A 19,167-nucleotide genomic window follows, 5' to 3' on the forward strand; every position below is an offset into this window, starting at 1 on the left:
ACATAGGCATTCTTTGACCTTTGCAACAGTTACACTTGATTTATGTTAAGTTCCTCACCTTCCAATCACACACATTCCAGCACCAATCAGTAGCCAATATCTTGTACTATGGAATAAAGACTAACCTGTTGTTATGCAGTCGTTCATAGCAATCAAACAGTTTCTTTGGGCTGGCATTCCATTTGCTTGCATTCTTGCTATGGTTCATGGATAAGGACACAACAACAGTATCCATCAGTAAGACAGCTTCCTCTGAAACCAGTGTGTCAGATTAAATGTGCAGTGTGAGAAATGTCACACATCCTGTTTGCCCTATTCATGTGATCCTCCAAGTGACAAATTCAGGCAAATTCACATAAAACGTGTTCTCAAAGTTCTGAGTATTTGTGAATTTGGAGAAGCAAATGTTTTCTTATAATGTAAAAAAAATCATCATAATCTTTGATTATTGACTGGAAGGCAAATACAACTAGGAGTAAATTGTTTTGTATAGGGTAACACTTTATAATAACGTCCAGTTATAAGTCATTTATAAGTGATTAGTTAATGATTAACTAATCGTTTACAAAACATTCATAAGCGATTAATAAGTGATATGCTAATAATTTGTGTATGTTTTGTTAATTCATTTAAAAGTCATTTACAAGTAATTAGCTAATGATAAACTAATCATTTACAAAACATGACTATGCATTCATAGATGATTAATAATTGATATGTTAATATTTTTATCTATGTTTTGTAGAATAAGTTTTGAATCATTTACAAGTGATTAGATGATGATGAACTAATCATTTACAAAACATAACTATACATTCACAAATGATTAAGTATATGCTAACAATTTATAAATCTGTCATAAGTTATCTTTAAATATAGCATCATGAAATAATTAAACACATCCTTAATGGTTAATAGTTAATAGTTAATATATTATTAATCACTTATAAATCATTGAAATTTCAACATTGTACTATTATCTCAATAAACATTATAAATCATTTACAAAACTTTCTGCATCCCCTAATCTAAAGTGTAAACTAATCATCAGTTGTAAATGTTTTACAAACTTTATGGTTTCCAATCGTGTGTGCGTAAATATATATATATATTCACAAACAACCTGTAACCTGGAAGGTTTGTAAAACATTTACAACTGATGAGTAGTTTACACTTTAGATTAGGGGATGCAGAAAGCTTTGTAAATTATTTATAATGTTTATTGAGATAATAGTACAATGTTGACATTTCAATGATTTATAAGTGATTAATAATATATTAACTATTAACTATTAACCATTAAGGATGTGTTTAATTATTTCATGATGCTATTTATAAAGATAACTTATGACAGATTTATAAATCGTTAGCATATTACTTAATCATCTATGAATGTATAGTCATGTTTTGTAAATGATTAGTTCATCATCATCTAATCACTTGTAAATGAATTTCAAATAAATTAACAAAACATACACAAATTGTTAGCATATCACTTATTAATCGCTTATGAATGTTTTGTAAATGATTAGTTAATCATTAACTAATCACTTATAGATGACTTATTACTGGACGTTATTATAAAGTGTTACCAATGTTTCTATAGAGAACTTTTAAAATCTTCAAAATAAAACCCTTCCATGTACATATTGAGTATTTGACAAATGCTTTTAAATGCACTCTTGTGTTAGAAACTTGTGAAAAGATTTTAAAACTCTTCACTTCACTGGGTCAAAGAAGCATGCATGTGCTTTCAAAGGGCTTTAAAGCACATAGTAGCACTTCAGCCGCTGACCTGATTGAGACGAAAGAGGTTGAGACACAAAGAACAAAAAGCGTTGATGCATGCTCTCATGGGTTCGTGTGCACCAGACTGCAGGTGGAGAGTATGAGGAGCATGAGACCTAATGGCTGATATAAAGGAACAATAGAGACAGTAAGAGGTCATTACTCAGACTGTCATAGCACACACCACCTGCGCTCTCTCCTGTTAATGCTTTACACACACACACACACACACACACACAGAGAGAGAGACAGAGACAGAAAGAGAGACTGCTGTGACTGTCAGACTTCATGGTAAATTAATAGGATATTGATCCAATTGATTTGAAAGTAATATAAAATGTGTGTTTATATATATATATATATATATATATATATATATACACATACATGCATATATAAACACACACACACACATAAATGGTGTAATAATTTAAATGTAAATAAGGTCTAAAGAAAAGCATGAGTAATAAAGTGGTATTATTACTTTACAAAGTTATTACATTGAAGTGTTTTTTTTTCTTAGAAAAATAATAATGATGATTAAAAGGTCAAATCTAACCATGGATTGAGAGTGATATTTGCCTGCATTTAACAACAAATGTGATTGCATTCACAGGATAATCATATTATTGATGGAACTGTAGCTTACCTGATTTTTTTTTTCTAAAGCAGTATTTAGGTAAACATTTAATCAATATGTGTGTTTTCTGATAAACAAACCCATGCCTTCAACATTGCCAGCATGATACTCTTGCAGTTGAGCTGCATTTAAATAATTTATCTAGAAGTCCAACTCCAGTCTGATTTTGACTCTTAAGTTTGAAACATTTACTAACGTCTTGTTTTTTTTTTGTTTTTTTTTTACTAATCTCAAAAGTACCAAAGATGATATGGGGTCATATGCAGTGAAGTCCAAAGCTCAGTGTGTCTCTGATCACTTAGGGATGTGGTGCCACTCGTGAATGTGTCTTTGAAGTGCTCTGTGGTTCCAGAGAATATCGTGCAGCTGTCTTTGAGTCTGGCCTATCTCCTATTCACTGTTTGTAAACATCACCGCTTGAAGTTAGCAGCAGATTATGATGGCTACCAGTTTACAGCAGAAATATAGGGGTTAAAGAGATATAGAGTAACATCAGTCATATTTTCATTTAAAAATGTTTCTTTTAAAAATGGCTTGCCTGTTTATGACAAAGAGCACAAGTTATTTTGTTGAATACAGGATCATGTATGACATGAGAAAAATTCTCCAGTGAAAAGCTTGTTACAAAAACACAGTGACTACTGTTTAATGATAAAAAATACTCCTCTCTCTTCTTTTAACCTAATATGCAGAAATAGCTGTATAAGTCATTACATTTACATTTAGTCATTTAGCAGACGCTTTTATCCAAAGCGACTTACAAATGATGACAACAGAAGAAATATTAGTGTTGAAGCTTTCACAGAGGTTTTGGACACCTCCTTTTACTTTTTTATCATAAATCAGAAAATGCTGTAACAGCCATAAAAAGGAAACAACATCTTAGGAACAAAATGAAATATAAATAAATGGGATTGACGTATGAACAAACCTCTCTGTAAAAAATGGAAAGTGTGGTGAACGTAAGTGCTACTGAAGTTGGAATGTTTGGCTTAGTGCTTGAGATAAAATGAATTAGAAACAGCCTTTATAGAAGCGTATTGTAATTGTTACTTTTCTTTCCACAAGTCATGTTATGGAGGCAAAATAGCCCAAAATCTCCGAATTGACCACTGCATGTAAAAGTATAATATTTCATTTGGCTTTAAAAAGATATTTTTCTTTAGGTGGTGTTGTCTAAAGACATGCTCTGAAATTAAAATATTGTTTACATTTGATATTACAGTTGTGCGGGAGGACAAAATGGTCAACTCACACTGTGGTTAATGACAGTGAAGACTCCATCACCCACTACAATAACAGGATAATCTAATTAATCTTATTAATCAGGATAATACATTGATTCCTATGGAACTGAATACTGTGGAACTGATTAGGTAGAAACCTGTCTGAAAGCAGACATTTCTGCAATTCCATTTAGTGTGGCTATGGAGAATAAACACTTTTGCTTTCCTAAAAATACTTATGACATTAAATAGGGCTGAATGTCATTGCACTACTTTGGTTTGGGCAAATGTTGCCATTTTTGCCATGTCCCCAGGTTATGTAAACTAACTTTTACTATTAAAAAAAAAATCTGTTTACTAAAAATTTAATTTAGTTTGAATTTCAAAAGTTTCATAATAAGATATATACAGGGGTTGGACAATGAAACTGAAACACTGGCCAAAATAGTTTTGGAGGTTTCATGGCTATATTTGTGCTGCTTGGTGGCCAGTCTTCACTGACTGCACATTCCACCAGTAAGAGCAGACTCTGAAGTTTGAATTAGAAAAGCAATAGCACAGCTGTACATAAAATATTGCAATGTGCACAACATAATAGGAGACATATCCCAGTTCAAAAGGGGAGAAATTGTTGGTGCGTGTCTCGCTGGTGTATCTGTGACCAGGACAGCAAGTCTTTGTGGTGTATCGAGAGCCACGGTATCCAGGGTAATGTCAGCATACCAACAGGAGTAACTGTCAATGCAAGAGGAAGCTGTCTGAAAGGGTTGTCCGGGTGCTATCCCGGATTGTATCCAAAAAACATGAAACCACAGCTAATAAAATGTGCACCTCAACTCTCCTGTTTCCACCAAAACTGTTCTTTGGGAGATCCACAGGTCAAAATACATGGCCGGGTTGCTATAGCCAAACCATTGGTCACTCGTCCCAATTCCAAACGTCAATTTCAATGGTGCCTGCAGCGGAAATCTTGGGCTGTGGACAATGTGACCTTTACTGTCTTTCCCACATCTGTAGGGTGGCCATATTTGCTGTTCATACGGGACACGTCCTGGCCAGGATTTTTATATTGCCTAAATCATCCAAAGTAGTTTGACCAATAACATACAGGTATTGTACATAATCGACCAATCGTGGCCACCGCGTGAGAAGGTGAGATCTACAGAAAACGATCAAAGTGATGCAAATATGAATATGCGCACGTGTTTGTTCGGTCATTTGACTTGAAGCGTCGCTGCGAATCCGATCAAAAAAGACACCAATAGGCACGAGAGCGATTCGAAAGCATAATGAGCCATCTGCTCTGCTCTCTATAGCTCTCATGAATGTCACACAACGATCTACCTGCACATTGTTAACAGCCAAAACCTGGATATTTTAGGCAATATAGAAATCCTGGCAAGGACGCGTCCTGTAAAATTGGCCCGTATGGTCACCCTACACATCCAGAAGAGTTAAGATGTGGAGAAGCCCCAAAGAAGCTTACCACCAGGACTGTTACATGCCCAGAGTGAAGCATGGGAGTGGATCAGTGATGGTTTGGTCTGCAATATCATGGCATTCCCTAGATGGGCACGTCACTGCCAAGGACCATGTGCACCTAATGTTTCAAACATTGTACCCTGAAGGTGGTGCCATGTATCAGGATGATAATGCACCAATACACACAGCAAGACTGGTGACAGAGTGATTTGATGAACATGGAAATGAAGCTGAACATGTCCCACGGCCTGCAAAGTCACCAGATCTGAATGGAGCCACTTTGGGTTGTTTTGGAGGAGCAAATCAGGAAACGTTTTTCTCCACCAGCATCATGTAGTGACCTGACCACTGTTCTGCAAGAGGAATGGCTCAAAATCCCTCTGGTCACTGTGCAAGACTTGTATATGTCATTCCCAAGATGAACTGATTCTGTATAGGTCTACGCTATACTAATAAATAATTGTGATCTAAAACCATGTGTTTCAGTTTCATTGTCCATCCCCTGTATATATACTGTACATATATATTATGTTAATAAAATTACAAATCATTTTATTGGCATTTCAAATTTCATTTTCTTAAATTGTGTGAAAAAATCTGAGATATTATTTCCATAATTTACAATCTGGGACATTTACATAATTAAGTCTGATTGACCTATCCTTGTAATGAAATACTCCTTAATTTATAATGCAAAAAAATGGATGTAAAAAGTTACATAGTTCAAAGGTTACAGCATAATAGGACAAAGGGATCTCATGATAATTCGTATGTATTTTACGTAAAATGGGGTTCTATAAAACGTACATTTACTTACGTTTTTACAGGCACTAAAACGTACAATACTGGAGTATTTTCAGCATCTAAACGTACAAATATTGACATATTTCCCGCATTTAAACGTATAAAACTGGCGTATTGACGACATCTAAAAATGAATCCTTATATTGAAATCGCGGCATTAATTTTATTATTAGTTGTTTTTAGTTGTCATATCAATTACCTTGTTTTCAATTGCATCATTAAATAGTTTACTCGTATTGTTGTGTGATTTCTGCTGCTGAGTTTCCAATAATAGGCCTACATAATGTTAAACAAAACTTCAATTTAAACCTTAAAATAAATAACATTTGAAATCGTTTAACCTTTACTTGTCATGTAATGTTTACTTTGTTTGCCAAGGGCCACAAAAGGCGTTTTCTCCGTCATGCTGTGACTGACAATAGAATTTAAATGTTGCCGCTTCAAACGACAGGTTTTACGGCAGGATGATCGAACGCTCATTGGCTCTCGCCTGCATTCGTCACAGATTGTGACATGCCATGTTTTTGGTGAGCTGTGTGTCTGAATGACGCTAACACGCGCGCGCCTTCATGAGTTCACTGAGAACGAGAAGATCAGGAAAATAATCTGGATAATATGTTCAGCGATTAAGAACATAAATTCTGCTCTGCACCTCACACAAACAAATATTCCGCCAGAGAGGACTGCTGCTGCAATGCATCGTCATTTGGTTTTGGTAGAGCGTTTGACATTTTTGCAATATATAAATGATCATGTCATGTTTTTCTTATACTGTACAGAAATAGCGATGTTTAGGTTTAGATGTAGGAGTGGGATTAGCGACTATAAAAACATTTTTAATGCTATATTGATACTGAAATAGTAATTTTCCTGCATATTTCCGTCAATTGCGTTTTATATCCTTTTTTATTTGCTAAACAAATGGATAGGTTTAGGTTTGGGGGTATGTTAAGGTGTCTAAAATCTAAATTGCTTATTAATAAAATGATAAAAATGCATTGATACGAATATCTTAATGATATAAAAGATATGTAAATATTTTTATTTTTTTTTGCTAAAAATACGTATCGATTTGTACATTTTAAAAGTTGGAATACGTCTAAATTGTACGTTTAAGCATCAATAAAAACATACAAAAATGTACGTTTTGTGCTTGTAAATGTTACGTATTAATACCTACATATTAACATGAGAACAGGCTGAACAGGAATGACCCTTGTTGACAGTTTGCATGTTTTTGACCTGAATTGCAAAAGTATCAAGATGAGAAATGTGGTGATGAGAAATAAAAGTTTGTATTTTTCAACTAGCTGTAGGTCAAGAACAATGATGTCTAGCTAATGCAATAAATTGATGCCCCCACCCCCAGACACACACTTGATCAAACACACAATTATTCACAAACCAAATCATGACTGGTGACTGACAAAGGTGTGTGTTAGTTCATTCCTGCATGTTTGTCTGTTACAAAGTGGCTGTGAGGATAGATGCTGTCAGCAGCAGGTATTACAGCTTCTTTGGCTTGCACTTATTGCCTGTTAACAGTCTCCTTGCCTTTATATTTCTGTGTTCTCTTTTTGCTGGAGTGTCTGGATATTTTATGTGTCTCTTTAATTGTATCTCTTTTTCTCTGTCAAGTGGAGTGGTTGGAGGTCTGTAGCCTGTCAGGGCACCTCTCTCATTCAAAGCAGCCGATTAATTGTTTGTGATTATCCTTGATCCCTTTCTGACAGTGGAATATTCTTCGCTGGATTCAGATGGCTTATAAAGAGTGTGTTCGCTTTCTCTCAGATGCCTTAAAAGCTTTCAGTCACAAAGCCCATGATTATATGTTATTACGTCATGTTTTAGACTTCCTATATGAACAAACATTGGTATTTTTAAGAAATTATCTGTGAGTGAAAGCTAAAAAGGTATTAGGATTTTCCTGTTTTACAATCCCAAATGTGATGACAGATATTGGTTTTTTGTCTATGATTCTTTGAGTTTCCTCTTAACAAGATAAATTTGACTAACATAATTAGTCTTTTCTTTGTAGATGAACATGTTTGTTCTAAAAAGTATCACGCTGTACATGCCCTCAGTTTTGTTAGAGAGACCATTTTAATGAACATCAAATATAAAAACCTTCCTGCCTTCCTTGACACTTTTTATTTTATTTTATTTCAAATACAACAGCTAATTACCAACCATGGCTACACATTACTTGAATATATGGAAATGTACTCAACACTGATGACAGTCTGTTTAATCAATATGAATCAAAAGTTTACATAAAAATCCACCAGCTATCTACAATCACTTTAAAACTAAAGACGTTAAAACAGCTCAAATACTGAATATAAATAACAACACATTTCTATGTACTTGCTTTGTTTTTTAATGTTTTTTTGGTCTTTCTGCAGTCCCTCAGTATTCTCCGCTATCGTACCTAAAAGGATGTGACATTCGTTCAGGGTAACTGTTTGAGCTGTAACTGCTGTAGCGATAGCCCTCAAAGTTTTCAGACCTCTCGATTTTAGCTGGGAGTGTATCCTGGTATGAGAGGGCAGATTTGATCACTCCCGAATCCTCTGGAACCTTCAGGTCCGAGTAGGAGTTAGAAGAGGCCTCTTCCAAGATAGAGTTACAGTTAGACAGGCCTTTCACATCATAGATATTCTCTCCATATTTGACAACAGATGGCTTGGGGCATGGCTGGTAGGACACTTTTGTGGTTGTGGTTATTATAGTCTGCAATGGTGCGGGGGTGGCAGGGGCAGGTCCTGTGTACCTACATGGGTAGTCACTGTTGTAGTAGTGGTGGTTGGTGTTGGTTGGCAGTTGAGAGTAGTCTCCTCTATCCGCATAGGCACCTTTACTAAGAATTTGCTTCCAGCCATGATGCTTTCCTGTAGTTTCTGCATAGCTCCGCTCATGGCTGCCTAATGGACTTGTGCCATGAGGCATGCCACCCAGACTGCTCCCCGACTTACTGGGTTCTGTCTCAGTTTGTGGGCTAGAAGGATCCTTATACAGTGCTGTTGGATAAGGCCCTGAGCCAAGGTATCCTGGGACTGCAAAGTCATACCCACAAGGAGGGCGGGTCATATACAGACGGTGGTTGGCAGGCTTCTGCAGTGAGCTCGGAGCATCCGCCATGGCCGCTGCTGTGTGTGTGTCATAAGGGAACTTGTAGGGCTCTGTGTTCTGGAAAGGAGGATAGTGTTGGGTCTGTATTGGGAAGTTGGACTCTGCAATGATGCTGAAGCGCTCTGGGCCCTCCATGGTGAGCTGGTGGATATTTGGAAAGGCCATGTCATGGTAACGTCCAGGCTAGTGACAACAGAAAATCGAAGATAAGTTTTCTGCAAATGGCCCTTCATTTGGAGAACTGCCAAAAAGCGTTTAATACCTAATCCACTCAAAAATCATCATATCATTGTAAACAGCACATTTTTAGTTCTGTATACAAAAAAGTAGAGGTTTTTGATTCACTACTTACTCTTACTTCAAAAACAGCGATTTTACCTCCTCGCCGCTGAGGAATATGATGTAGTGATCTAGGAGCCATTCTAGGCTATTTTATTAATAAAAGTCATGGGGCAGCGTTGGCAACAAGTTTCTGTGTGTGCGCAGTGCAATCTGCAATCTCCTGATCTCTCTCTCTCTCTCTCTCTCTCTCTGTGTGTGTGTGTGTGTGTGTGTGTGTGTGTGTGTGTAGGTGTGTGTGCACTGGTTTGGGTGGTTTATGGGGACAAAAATTTGTATAATGACATAGGTATGACATGGATATCACAATGTGAAGGTGGTTTATGAGGACACTGCCTTTATCCCCATAATTCAAAAGGCTTTTAAAAACATACTAAATGGTGTTTTTCTGAAAATCTAAAAATGCATAAAGTTTTCTGTAAGGGGTAGGCTTAGGTGTAGGGTTGGTGTAGGGTGATAGAAAATACAATTTGTCCAGTATAAAAACCTATATTACGCCTATGAAGAGCCCATGTAAACCACCAATACCAACATGTGTGTTTGTGTGCGAGTGATGTGCGTGGGTTTGTGTGCATGGCAGTGCATTAATATAGAACAGTGATTAAACTGACTTTGAACTACCTGTGCATTAAACGGTTTTAATGCATACCTGCCAGTCAGAATCGAATATTCAGACAGATCATGGTACAACAGTTATTTCTGGTCCTCGAATCTGATTGGCTGATAAGAGTGTGATATTCTAGTGAACTCCAACCTTTTCACCGTTTCTATCACTCCACCTGCTGTATTTCTCACAGCGAGTGTATTGGCGGATGCCCTAATCCACTATTATTTTATAAATAATTAAAAAAATTTGTGTCACGGAATGTAGTTTTAAGAAATTTCAGGTGAGAATGTACTTTTTTACTTTTCAATAACAGCTTGTAAGAAGAAGCCAACAAATGCTCTGAGCAGCGCTGTCATCGGAAATCACCCTTAGCAGATTAAAGATATCTCTTTCCTCAGAGGACATTCAAACTAATGTTTTATTGTGAATATGAGATTGAGCTGAAGAATAAATCAGATGCAAGTAATCAAATCACACTTGCTCAGTCCCTCTATCTCTCTATCATAATACTCTACATAATACAGTGAGCTTTTAACACAGTAATACTATAAGTGTTCAATGAAGCAACACAATATTCCTTCGTTACTAATTCTAAAGTGAAGTTTTCGAATGAGTAACCGAGGCTTGGGCTCAGCTATTAAACTGCAACTTGAGATTTGAATCCATGGCGGAAGGAAGTAGTTCTGCACAAAAGAACAACTTAACCATTGTTGGTTCTTATGTATTTGCACACCCTTGCTGTTGAACTGTTGTATAAATGCAATATCTCACTCGTAGCAGTGCGATATGGCTGTATATGGTTTGTCTACGGCCACATCACACTGCTAAAAGAGCGATACTGATCATATTTAAGTCTCAAATATTGACATTATATAAATCAAATATTGACATTATATAAATATTGACAAGTGGTAAGTTGAAGTTTTTCATACTGAGTGTTTTCTAGGATTTCAGTGGTTACCTAATTTCAGTGGTAACCCTTTTATAACTGGAACAATGCAATATTGTTTTGTTGATATCACAATACTCATTCATGATATCTTATGGTTGTTTAAATGAAATTTTATTTATGTTTCTTTACCTGAAGCAGACAAAGACCACTTATAAATATTATGGCCACATGATAAAGCCTTTTGCATGTTTCCAAGAATATTTTTTTAATGTTACAGTAAACAGCCACTCATGAGATGTAGAAATATACTGTGCAGATCTTAAACAATGTTAATATATGCAACATGTAAAACACTAGAAGCATTATACAAATCACTTAACAGGATATAATGTGTTCGTCATGTGTTAGAAATCATCATACTCTTAAAGTTATAACCACAAGATGAGTAGGTTAATATGTTATAATGACTTAAGAATACTAATGCATAATAAAATAAAGGCTACAAAGAAGGTATAGTTGTGTGTCTGAATTTTTTTTTCTAATTGATACATAATAATACTGTAAATAATAATTATACTTCTAAATAATATATACTAATTTTGTGTATTTGGGATTAACATTAAGTGTCACAGTTTTTATGAATATGTGTGTGTTACCTCTGGCTCCACCAGTCTTCTTTTCTGTGAAAAGTGAGGTGAAGACATCCTTCTCTTCACTGCACTTCTTCTTGCCTCTGTTTCAGACTTACTCTCTGGTTTGGGGTGGTCATGTACTCCTTTAGCCTTAAAACAGACAGTGTAGAGCGAATTGGGAATAGGGGAAAATCTCACATTTATATTCATAAATCATAACTATTTACATAACTGTTTACAGTGACATCAATCTGTGCAATTTAAGCTTATGGTTTTTATAAAGTATTTAATACTTAGTAAACTATAAAAGGAGTTGTTTACTTTTGTCTACCTGATGTTTATTTCTACTTTCTCTGATTCTTCAAAAAATGACTTGGTGTACACTAAATATAAAAGTTTATTCGGTAATATTAATATATATTTTTGACTTAAGGCTCCAGCTTGGTCAGCTTAAGGCTTGGTCTTTTGAATAAGTTAAAAAAGGTGTTATTTTTGGTTATTTGACAAAAATGTCAAATTGTCAAAAATGTAATTTGCAAATCAAAAAGTTATTAATTAAACTCACCTGGAAAAAAATTGTCTTCCCATCTACTCTCCAAAAATTGGTTACTGGATAGCCACTGTGACCTCGGCACGGAATCAACTCGAGAGCTGAGTTACAGTTTGAACAAAGCTTTTCTGCAAATGTATAAATAAACCGTATTATTAAAACTATTTTGTATGAATAAATATTTCTTACTGATCATTTTACAGATATGCCAACAATTACCAAATTTATTTTTATATTTTAATGAAATGCTCATGTTTATAGCTTTATCAACTGAACACAAGTCAGTGCAAACAAGAGGTTAAGTGTTTTGTCTGAGCCAAACAGTCAAGGTCATGAGTGAGAGGGTCAGGCTAAACTGACATAATAGAGTCTGCCAGGGTCTGCCAGTCTATTGAGCATTCTCACTGCAAAATCTATTATACGATATATTGGTTCTTTAAAGACAACAATTGGGTCGTTCTAGGTATCTGATGACATCTAGAATGGACACGCTGATCTGAAAACTTATAATGTAACATCATGAACTCCATCCAATGCGAAAACAATATACAGAAAATAAAACGATTCTTGATAATAATGCGATTCTTTGCTATTCGTATATTTCAAAGGTATTTCACAGTACGCGCTACAACAAGCCTGTAGTGTAAAATATGTTTGTTCGTCCTTATCAGATGTGTTTCTAACACGACCAACTCGTTTGGTAGATGTTGGTTATTAGGAGAAAAAGTTCCTGAACGTACTTTGTTGTTTCTGTCGTGCTTTGTCACAGATGGCCGGCCTCAGCTGAAGTTTGGACCCGTCTGGGAGAGAGCAGTTTCGTGAACACACCACCACACCAAGACAGGACTTCTTCAAGATCTGACAGTTATGATTGTTGGTGTTCCTCATGGCCCATCCGCTCAGGTGTCTCTGTGCGTTCTTATCTTCACTGCTGTAGATATAACGTGCATATCCATCCGTCCACTCCTGGAACGCATCATACTGCTTCGTGTCCTGGGGGGGAAAAAAAATCTTTTCATTATTATTACCATAATTCAGATGTTTATTTTGCGAGAGGACATCTAATGAAATTCAAAAATTTAGACAGACATATAGAAACTACAAAATGCTTTTTGTGTAGCCTACTTTACTTTGTACAAATTAAACACTGAATCAAGAATGACAAGTAGCTATAGGCCTACCAAAAGAAAAAGAAATGTTATATAATTATATAATAATAACCATTTTGCCTACAAATGCGTAAAAATATTAAATCTTTACCTGTGGGAGCTTGGGGTCGTTTATATCCCAAGTCAGCTTCATCCCGAATGAACACACGCAATCTGAGCTGTCAAACTGATCTGAGGATTTAGACATGATGCGAGTCAACTCCGGATCATAGCAACCATAAGAATTAAAAATCAGCTTGAAGACAAAATTCTGCTCAGAGTCTAGATAATAATAAAAAAAAATGGCTCATACATTTCTAAATCACGTCTTTTAGATTTTTACTTCCATAAAGCGTCTTTATTTTCTCTTGTAAAAATCCACGTTTGTGTGAGTCCCGAGGTGCGCTTCACACAGGTAATGGTCTCAGGTAAACGCTGCTGTGTATATGTAAAGAAGGAGGCTGGACTTACACACACACACACACACACACACTACCTCAAAGACAGAGTTCTTTCACTTTAAATGATCCTTGCTTTTCACCTCCACCAAAGGCAAATCCTTTCGCAACAAAACCAACGAAAGCTCGATATTTGACTACAGGGTGGAAATGGCACAGTTTGTGTTAAATAAATTTTCCTTACACATTCCAGATTTTATCTTTGCGTTTACAGTTTTAAGGGGAAAATTACAGCCTCTTTTAAAAGTGAACCCGACGGTGTGGTATTTCACGAGTAGTCAGCGAAATTTATGTGAGCGACTCTCACTGGGACTGAGCCGAGGCTGATGGTCACAGAGCAGGACTGGTCCAGTTGGTAAGGTAATGTGATCTACTGCAGGTCATTAGTTGTTGTGTGTAAACGAAAAGCCGCACTGCTGACACAACACGGACCGGTCGTTAACACAACAAACACAATTCAGCTCATAAACACGCACCTTTTATGTATCTATATGCGATCACTGATGATCATTGATTAATAAATTACAAATGCAAGTGATTTTCAGGTGATGCATCCACCCTGGACACGAAGTCTAAATGAATGGCGGTGCTTTTTTTCTGTTTGTAACATAAGGGTTAAATTAATAATAATAATAGCCTAATCATCATCATAATAACAGACTGCAAGACTCTTGTAATTAGGTAATCTATTAACTCTCAACAGGAGTCTCAAAGTAATCTCATTTCAAATATTCCTAAATACATCATTAAAGAAATTTAACGGGTATCTTGAAAAGCAAGCGAGTCTCCTCCTAAAATGCATACCGTGTCTGACGTCTGAAAAATGACAGTCTATACAAGAATACAAGATACCGCATACAAAATTTTAGGCGTACTGTATTAATGTGTTTTTTTTTTGTTTGTTTGTTTTTTTGTTGAATGTACCTTTTGGGCTGCACGGTGCAAATGTAAGCTAACCGTGCTTTTTTTAAATTCATTGTGGTTGTTCAGTCTAAAAATATATTAACAGTGCAAGTATAAATGTATAAATAATTTTTTTGTTGGAATCTTATTTTTGCAGAAAATAAAAGTTGTCCTAATTTTTCACCAACCAGAATGTGTTTTTTCTTAAGACGATAATGATACTCATTCATACATAGGCCTACATAAGAAGGCAAGCAGTTTTATTTTATAAATCTGCCATAATATTGACGAGACACTTATCACTCAAATGCTAGTACCGGTTACGCATCCGTGATTGCAATTATTATTATTATTATTGTTGTTGTTGTTGTTGTCATTATTATCGTCAGAATATTAATTATTATTATTTTTATTTTTAAGCCTATTATTTCATTTTATAAAACTATTGCAGCCTATCGTTTGTTCATGCTTTTCTTTGTATTATTGCCTTGTTCCTTTGGATTTGCATTACTATTTTGTAATTCAAAGTAGAACAGAGCAACAGTGCACTGATCACTTATCATTGCTGTTTTATTCACTAAATTACTTTTTGTCGTAACTGACACACACACACATCTATATATATATATATATATATATATATATATATATATATATAGCCTATATATATATATATATAGTCCTCGTTTGTAAGTCGCTTTGGATAAAAGCGCCTGCTAAATAACTAAATGTAAATGTGTGTGTGTGTGTGTATGTATATATATATATATATATATATATACATACATATATATATATATATATATATATATATATATATATATATATATATATATATATATATATATATATACATATATATATATCATGCGAAGTAGCAGTAAAGTTGGTAAATGTAAAACTTTGTAGATGTAATTTGCGCACGCGCACAAACAAATTCAGACAGGATTATTTTAGTCTCACTTTAATTTTTTACTTTGCCACCATTAACTTCTGATTTCATGAAGGTGTCTGAAACTGTGGTTCGCAATGTTTCTGTATTTTAAATAAACGCCACAGTGAAAGTGTATACATCTATCTAAAATTTACCTTCATAGAATCGTCTGAAGCATTTCAGAAATAGCCTGTAATTTCATAGCACATCATATTAGTCAATTACCGGGCACAGACGCCTGCAACCATGAAAGCAAACGTTGCATGCATGCATAGATGAATGGATAAATATATGCTTACCAAACACACACACACACACACACACACATTTATATGTGTAATAATATGTAGAGAAATAGGATTTTTTTTTCACTGGTATTTTATCTCGATGCCAAGTCGGCGTTTTAGGCTACATCTACAAGTCTATACACAGCGCAAATGATGTGAATACGTAGGCCTATCTCTTGGTGCAGGCTTGGCTCATAAATATGACTAATTATGTTATCATACAGCTACCATACAAAGGGGTGGTCAGGACACTTCACTGATGCTACTATATTACGACCCGTGAATATAAACTCTAATAATACCACTGTATTTCGATAAACTGTTTTACAAAACCATCATACTCCTTGTTTTGATCTTAGCCATTCGAATCTTTCGAACTGTCCTACAAGTTCAGGTTGTTAGAAGCCTCTTCATTTTATGTGACTTTATACCGAGATTATTTTATATTCAATTGATTTAAATTCAATTGATTTTTTTATTCACTAATATGGAAAGCTATCTAACAATTTGCTAACAAATAAATAGCTATATTTATGTAGTTTGTATTTTTATATTTATGCAAACTCTATGAACAAACGACCTACTATAATGACGTTTTCACAGATCCAGCAACGTGCTACTTAATAGCCTGACATGTCGGCTGCCCCCTCACTCCAATTTTTAATGCTAGAGTTCACTCTCAGACTTTCTTAAACCCAACACAGAACAAACACTTGTCATACAGTGTTTCAGCAAATATTGATACACTTTCTGAGTCTTGTTTTAATAAATAATTTTACCATCTTTACCTGAGACTATAATGTGATAAGAATGTCTACTCTAGGAGCTCTGCATTTTTCCGTCTTTGTGTTTGTCTTCACCAACCAACAAGTAAACAAACAAACAAACAATTTAATTTACGATTTATCCCATGAATAATTCACAGGAATGCATTATGAATCTTTACCTTTTCTCCCCAAATCATCACTTTTCTTTCCAGTTTTGTTTTCACTTTAAAAAGCAATTGCCTCCTCTTTTCACTTCTAATCCCTATTAGCAGTGTTGTTTCTGTCAAAATGACGGACATCTTCTTGAAACATTATCACTCAATGTTCAGTAAACAACTTTTTTTTTGGGGGGGGGGGGGGGGGGGGGGGGGCAACGTAGCCTATGTTACAAGGCAATGTATGTATAGGCTAGGCCTATAGGCTACAGTGATATTTAACACGGCTGTAATATTGATGGAAATAATCGAGCTTTTGGGTCATGCATGGTTTGTTGTAGTAGGCCTAATTTGTTAATGCTTTTACACTTTCAATATTCCATGATCGAAAGGTGAGTAATGTCACCTCATTGTAGGATACCGAGTTTTTGGCTTTGTCCAAATACCCACACTGGCGGTCTTGGCCACTTGAGAACGCGTGCGCGCGACAGGAAGTAAGTGCGCAAGACTGTCCCAGGTCTTAAAAACGGCAACGCACAGTGCCCTTAACGCACACTAAATCCACACTATCTCGAATACCGCTCCGGCAGATTTTTGAGTTTTCTCGACTTGGTGTTTTAAGTTTATACAACAAAAAGTTGAGAATCTCCTACAAAAATAAGTCGAGAGAACTCAAAAATCTGCAAAAAGCTGGTTGCCTTAAAATTTTAAGTTGGCTCAACTTTTCTTTTTTTTTTACAGTGTATAAGTGTGTCCCATCAGGTAATGAAAAGTTCGACACACACATGTGGTCTTCATCCTCACTTGAACACTTGGGCCACAGAACACAGGAAATACGTCATATAACATAAGTTGTCAAGTGTTCAAGTGCAAAGACCATAGTTGTGTCCCAAAGTAAATGTATTACAGAATTATCCTTTTTGGGTGAACTATCCTTTAAGTAAACATATATTTAAGATATTGAGAGTAAAAGTAAAGGTATATACAGTATTGTTCTGAAAAAGAATTTGTCAGGATGGTTTTGCATTAATATTACTGCTGCACTACGGTGTATGTTGCATTTTACTTCTGAATATGTTCAAGGTTATTAAATTTAAAATAGCCTACTTCATACTGTTGGGTAGTTTAATCTACAACAATGCATCAAAATACCCCATTTTTATAGTGCTGCTGTCATGTGAGAAAAAAACTAAAACATAGTAACCTACTTCACATTTGTACTGAATACTTAATTAATTTTGCTAACTACAGCTGTAACCCATATCAATGGCTGCATCTGAAGGACTCGGAGCGGCCATACAGAGCACTGTTCAGCTTAATGGATCTGCCCTTATGTTGTTAAAGTTTGTTTTTTAAGACATTAAATATAAATATTCATAAAGCAAGATGCCCTGTTGAAATATGACATGTATGGTTTATTTAAATTGCAAAGGTAAAATATAAAGTAAAATTATTACAACAGATGAGAAGGGGGAGGAGAATTTACACGTGCGTCAGGTTTTTTGATGAAAAAGACTTCCGCATAGGATACACCTGTGTATCCTCGCTCATAGCTCCTCTGGAAGGCTCCTCATTCCTCGTTCCTTGCCTCCTCGCGGTGCAATTAGAGAATTGAAATGTCCTTCAAAATGGCTGAGCTCGATTGGTTTCCGGGTCATCATAGGATGGAGGCCAGAGGAGTGAGTAGGGATATTCGCCGCGTGCAAAATCGCATACTTCCCTACTATAGGCTATAGTAGGCAAAAAGCAGTAGCCGAGCGAATAAGTATGTTTGAATCATAAGTAGCCTATTCATAAAACAGTAGGCAAGATTTAGTGTGCACTAATTCTCGCGAGATTCGGACGTACATATACTTAAGTTGCGTCCTTATATGCCTACTCACCTACTATATTATGACGTGTGAAGCTGCCACATCGAATACTTAGAAGGAGAAGGAGCAGTCTAGCCTTCCGTCGCCGTCAGTCCGTGTCAATTTTTGAATGGGGACGTCACTGTCGAAACCAATGATAGGCGGCGACGTGACGGCGGCGTATGTATGAAATTAATAAAAAATATACGTGTACTAAGTAGCTAAGTCTGATCTAGGTATGTCACCTTACAAGGCGCCTGATATGTATGTGATATGTGATATGAATTTTATTCTTAATATTTTTAGCTAGTATTGTGATTACCCAAAACTTCAAATAAGTTGTTTTGCGATGATGAATTTAAAATATTATAGACAACTTCTCACAACATACAATAACACAAAGCAATGCCAATTTATCATTACTATACTTTATTCCTCAAATAAGCAGTACAAACAGTGGCTTGAAATTATGACAATTACAAAAATAGGCAACAAGACTAAAAATAAATAAACAATTGCACTGGAAAAGAGACACAATAAAGTGGAAAAATATGAGCTGTATTCTAAATGTTA

The 19,167-nt window shown here is 35.5% G+C and overlaps 1 protein-coding gene across 4 annotated transcripts; it reads right to left on the reverse strand.

Annotated features, from left to right (window-relative positions):
• Positions 1 to 6,999: 6,999 nt before the first annotated feature.
• Positions 7,000 to 18,726, reverse strand: LOC306863374 (chorion-specific transcription factor GCMb-like). Of its 4 annotated transcripts, none has more exons than XM_079406676.1 (6): positions 18,628 to 18,726; positions 13,353 to 13,432; positions 12,833 to 13,085; positions 12,108 to 12,220; positions 11,567 to 11,692; positions 7,000 to 9,255 (listed from the first exon to the last, which is right to left on the reverse strand). In XM_079406676.1, exons 2-6 carry the CDS (start codon positions 13,392 to 13,394, stop codon positions 8,350 to 8,352), a joined length of 1,440 nt encoding a protein of 479 aa, XP_079262802.1. In that variant the 5' UTR covers positions 13,395 to 13,432; positions 18,628 to 18,726; the 3' UTR covers positions 7,000 to 8,349. The 4 variants fall into 4 exon arrangements, with proteins under 4 accessions (XP_079262802.1, XP_079262800.1, XP_079262801.1 ...); XM_079406674.1 differs by lacking the exon at positions 18,628 to 18,726 and adding an exon at positions 13,554 to 14,048; XM_079406675.1 differs by lacking the exon at positions 18,628 to 18,726 and adding an exon at positions 13,737 to 14,040.
• Positions 18,727 to 19,167: the final 441 nt, after the last annotated feature.

This window comes from Barbus barbus, assembly GCF_936440315.1.
Source record: "Barbus barbus genome assembly, chromosome: 44".
NCBI lineage: Eukaryota > Metazoa > Chordata > Actinopteri > Cypriniformes > Cyprinidae > Barbus > Barbus barbus.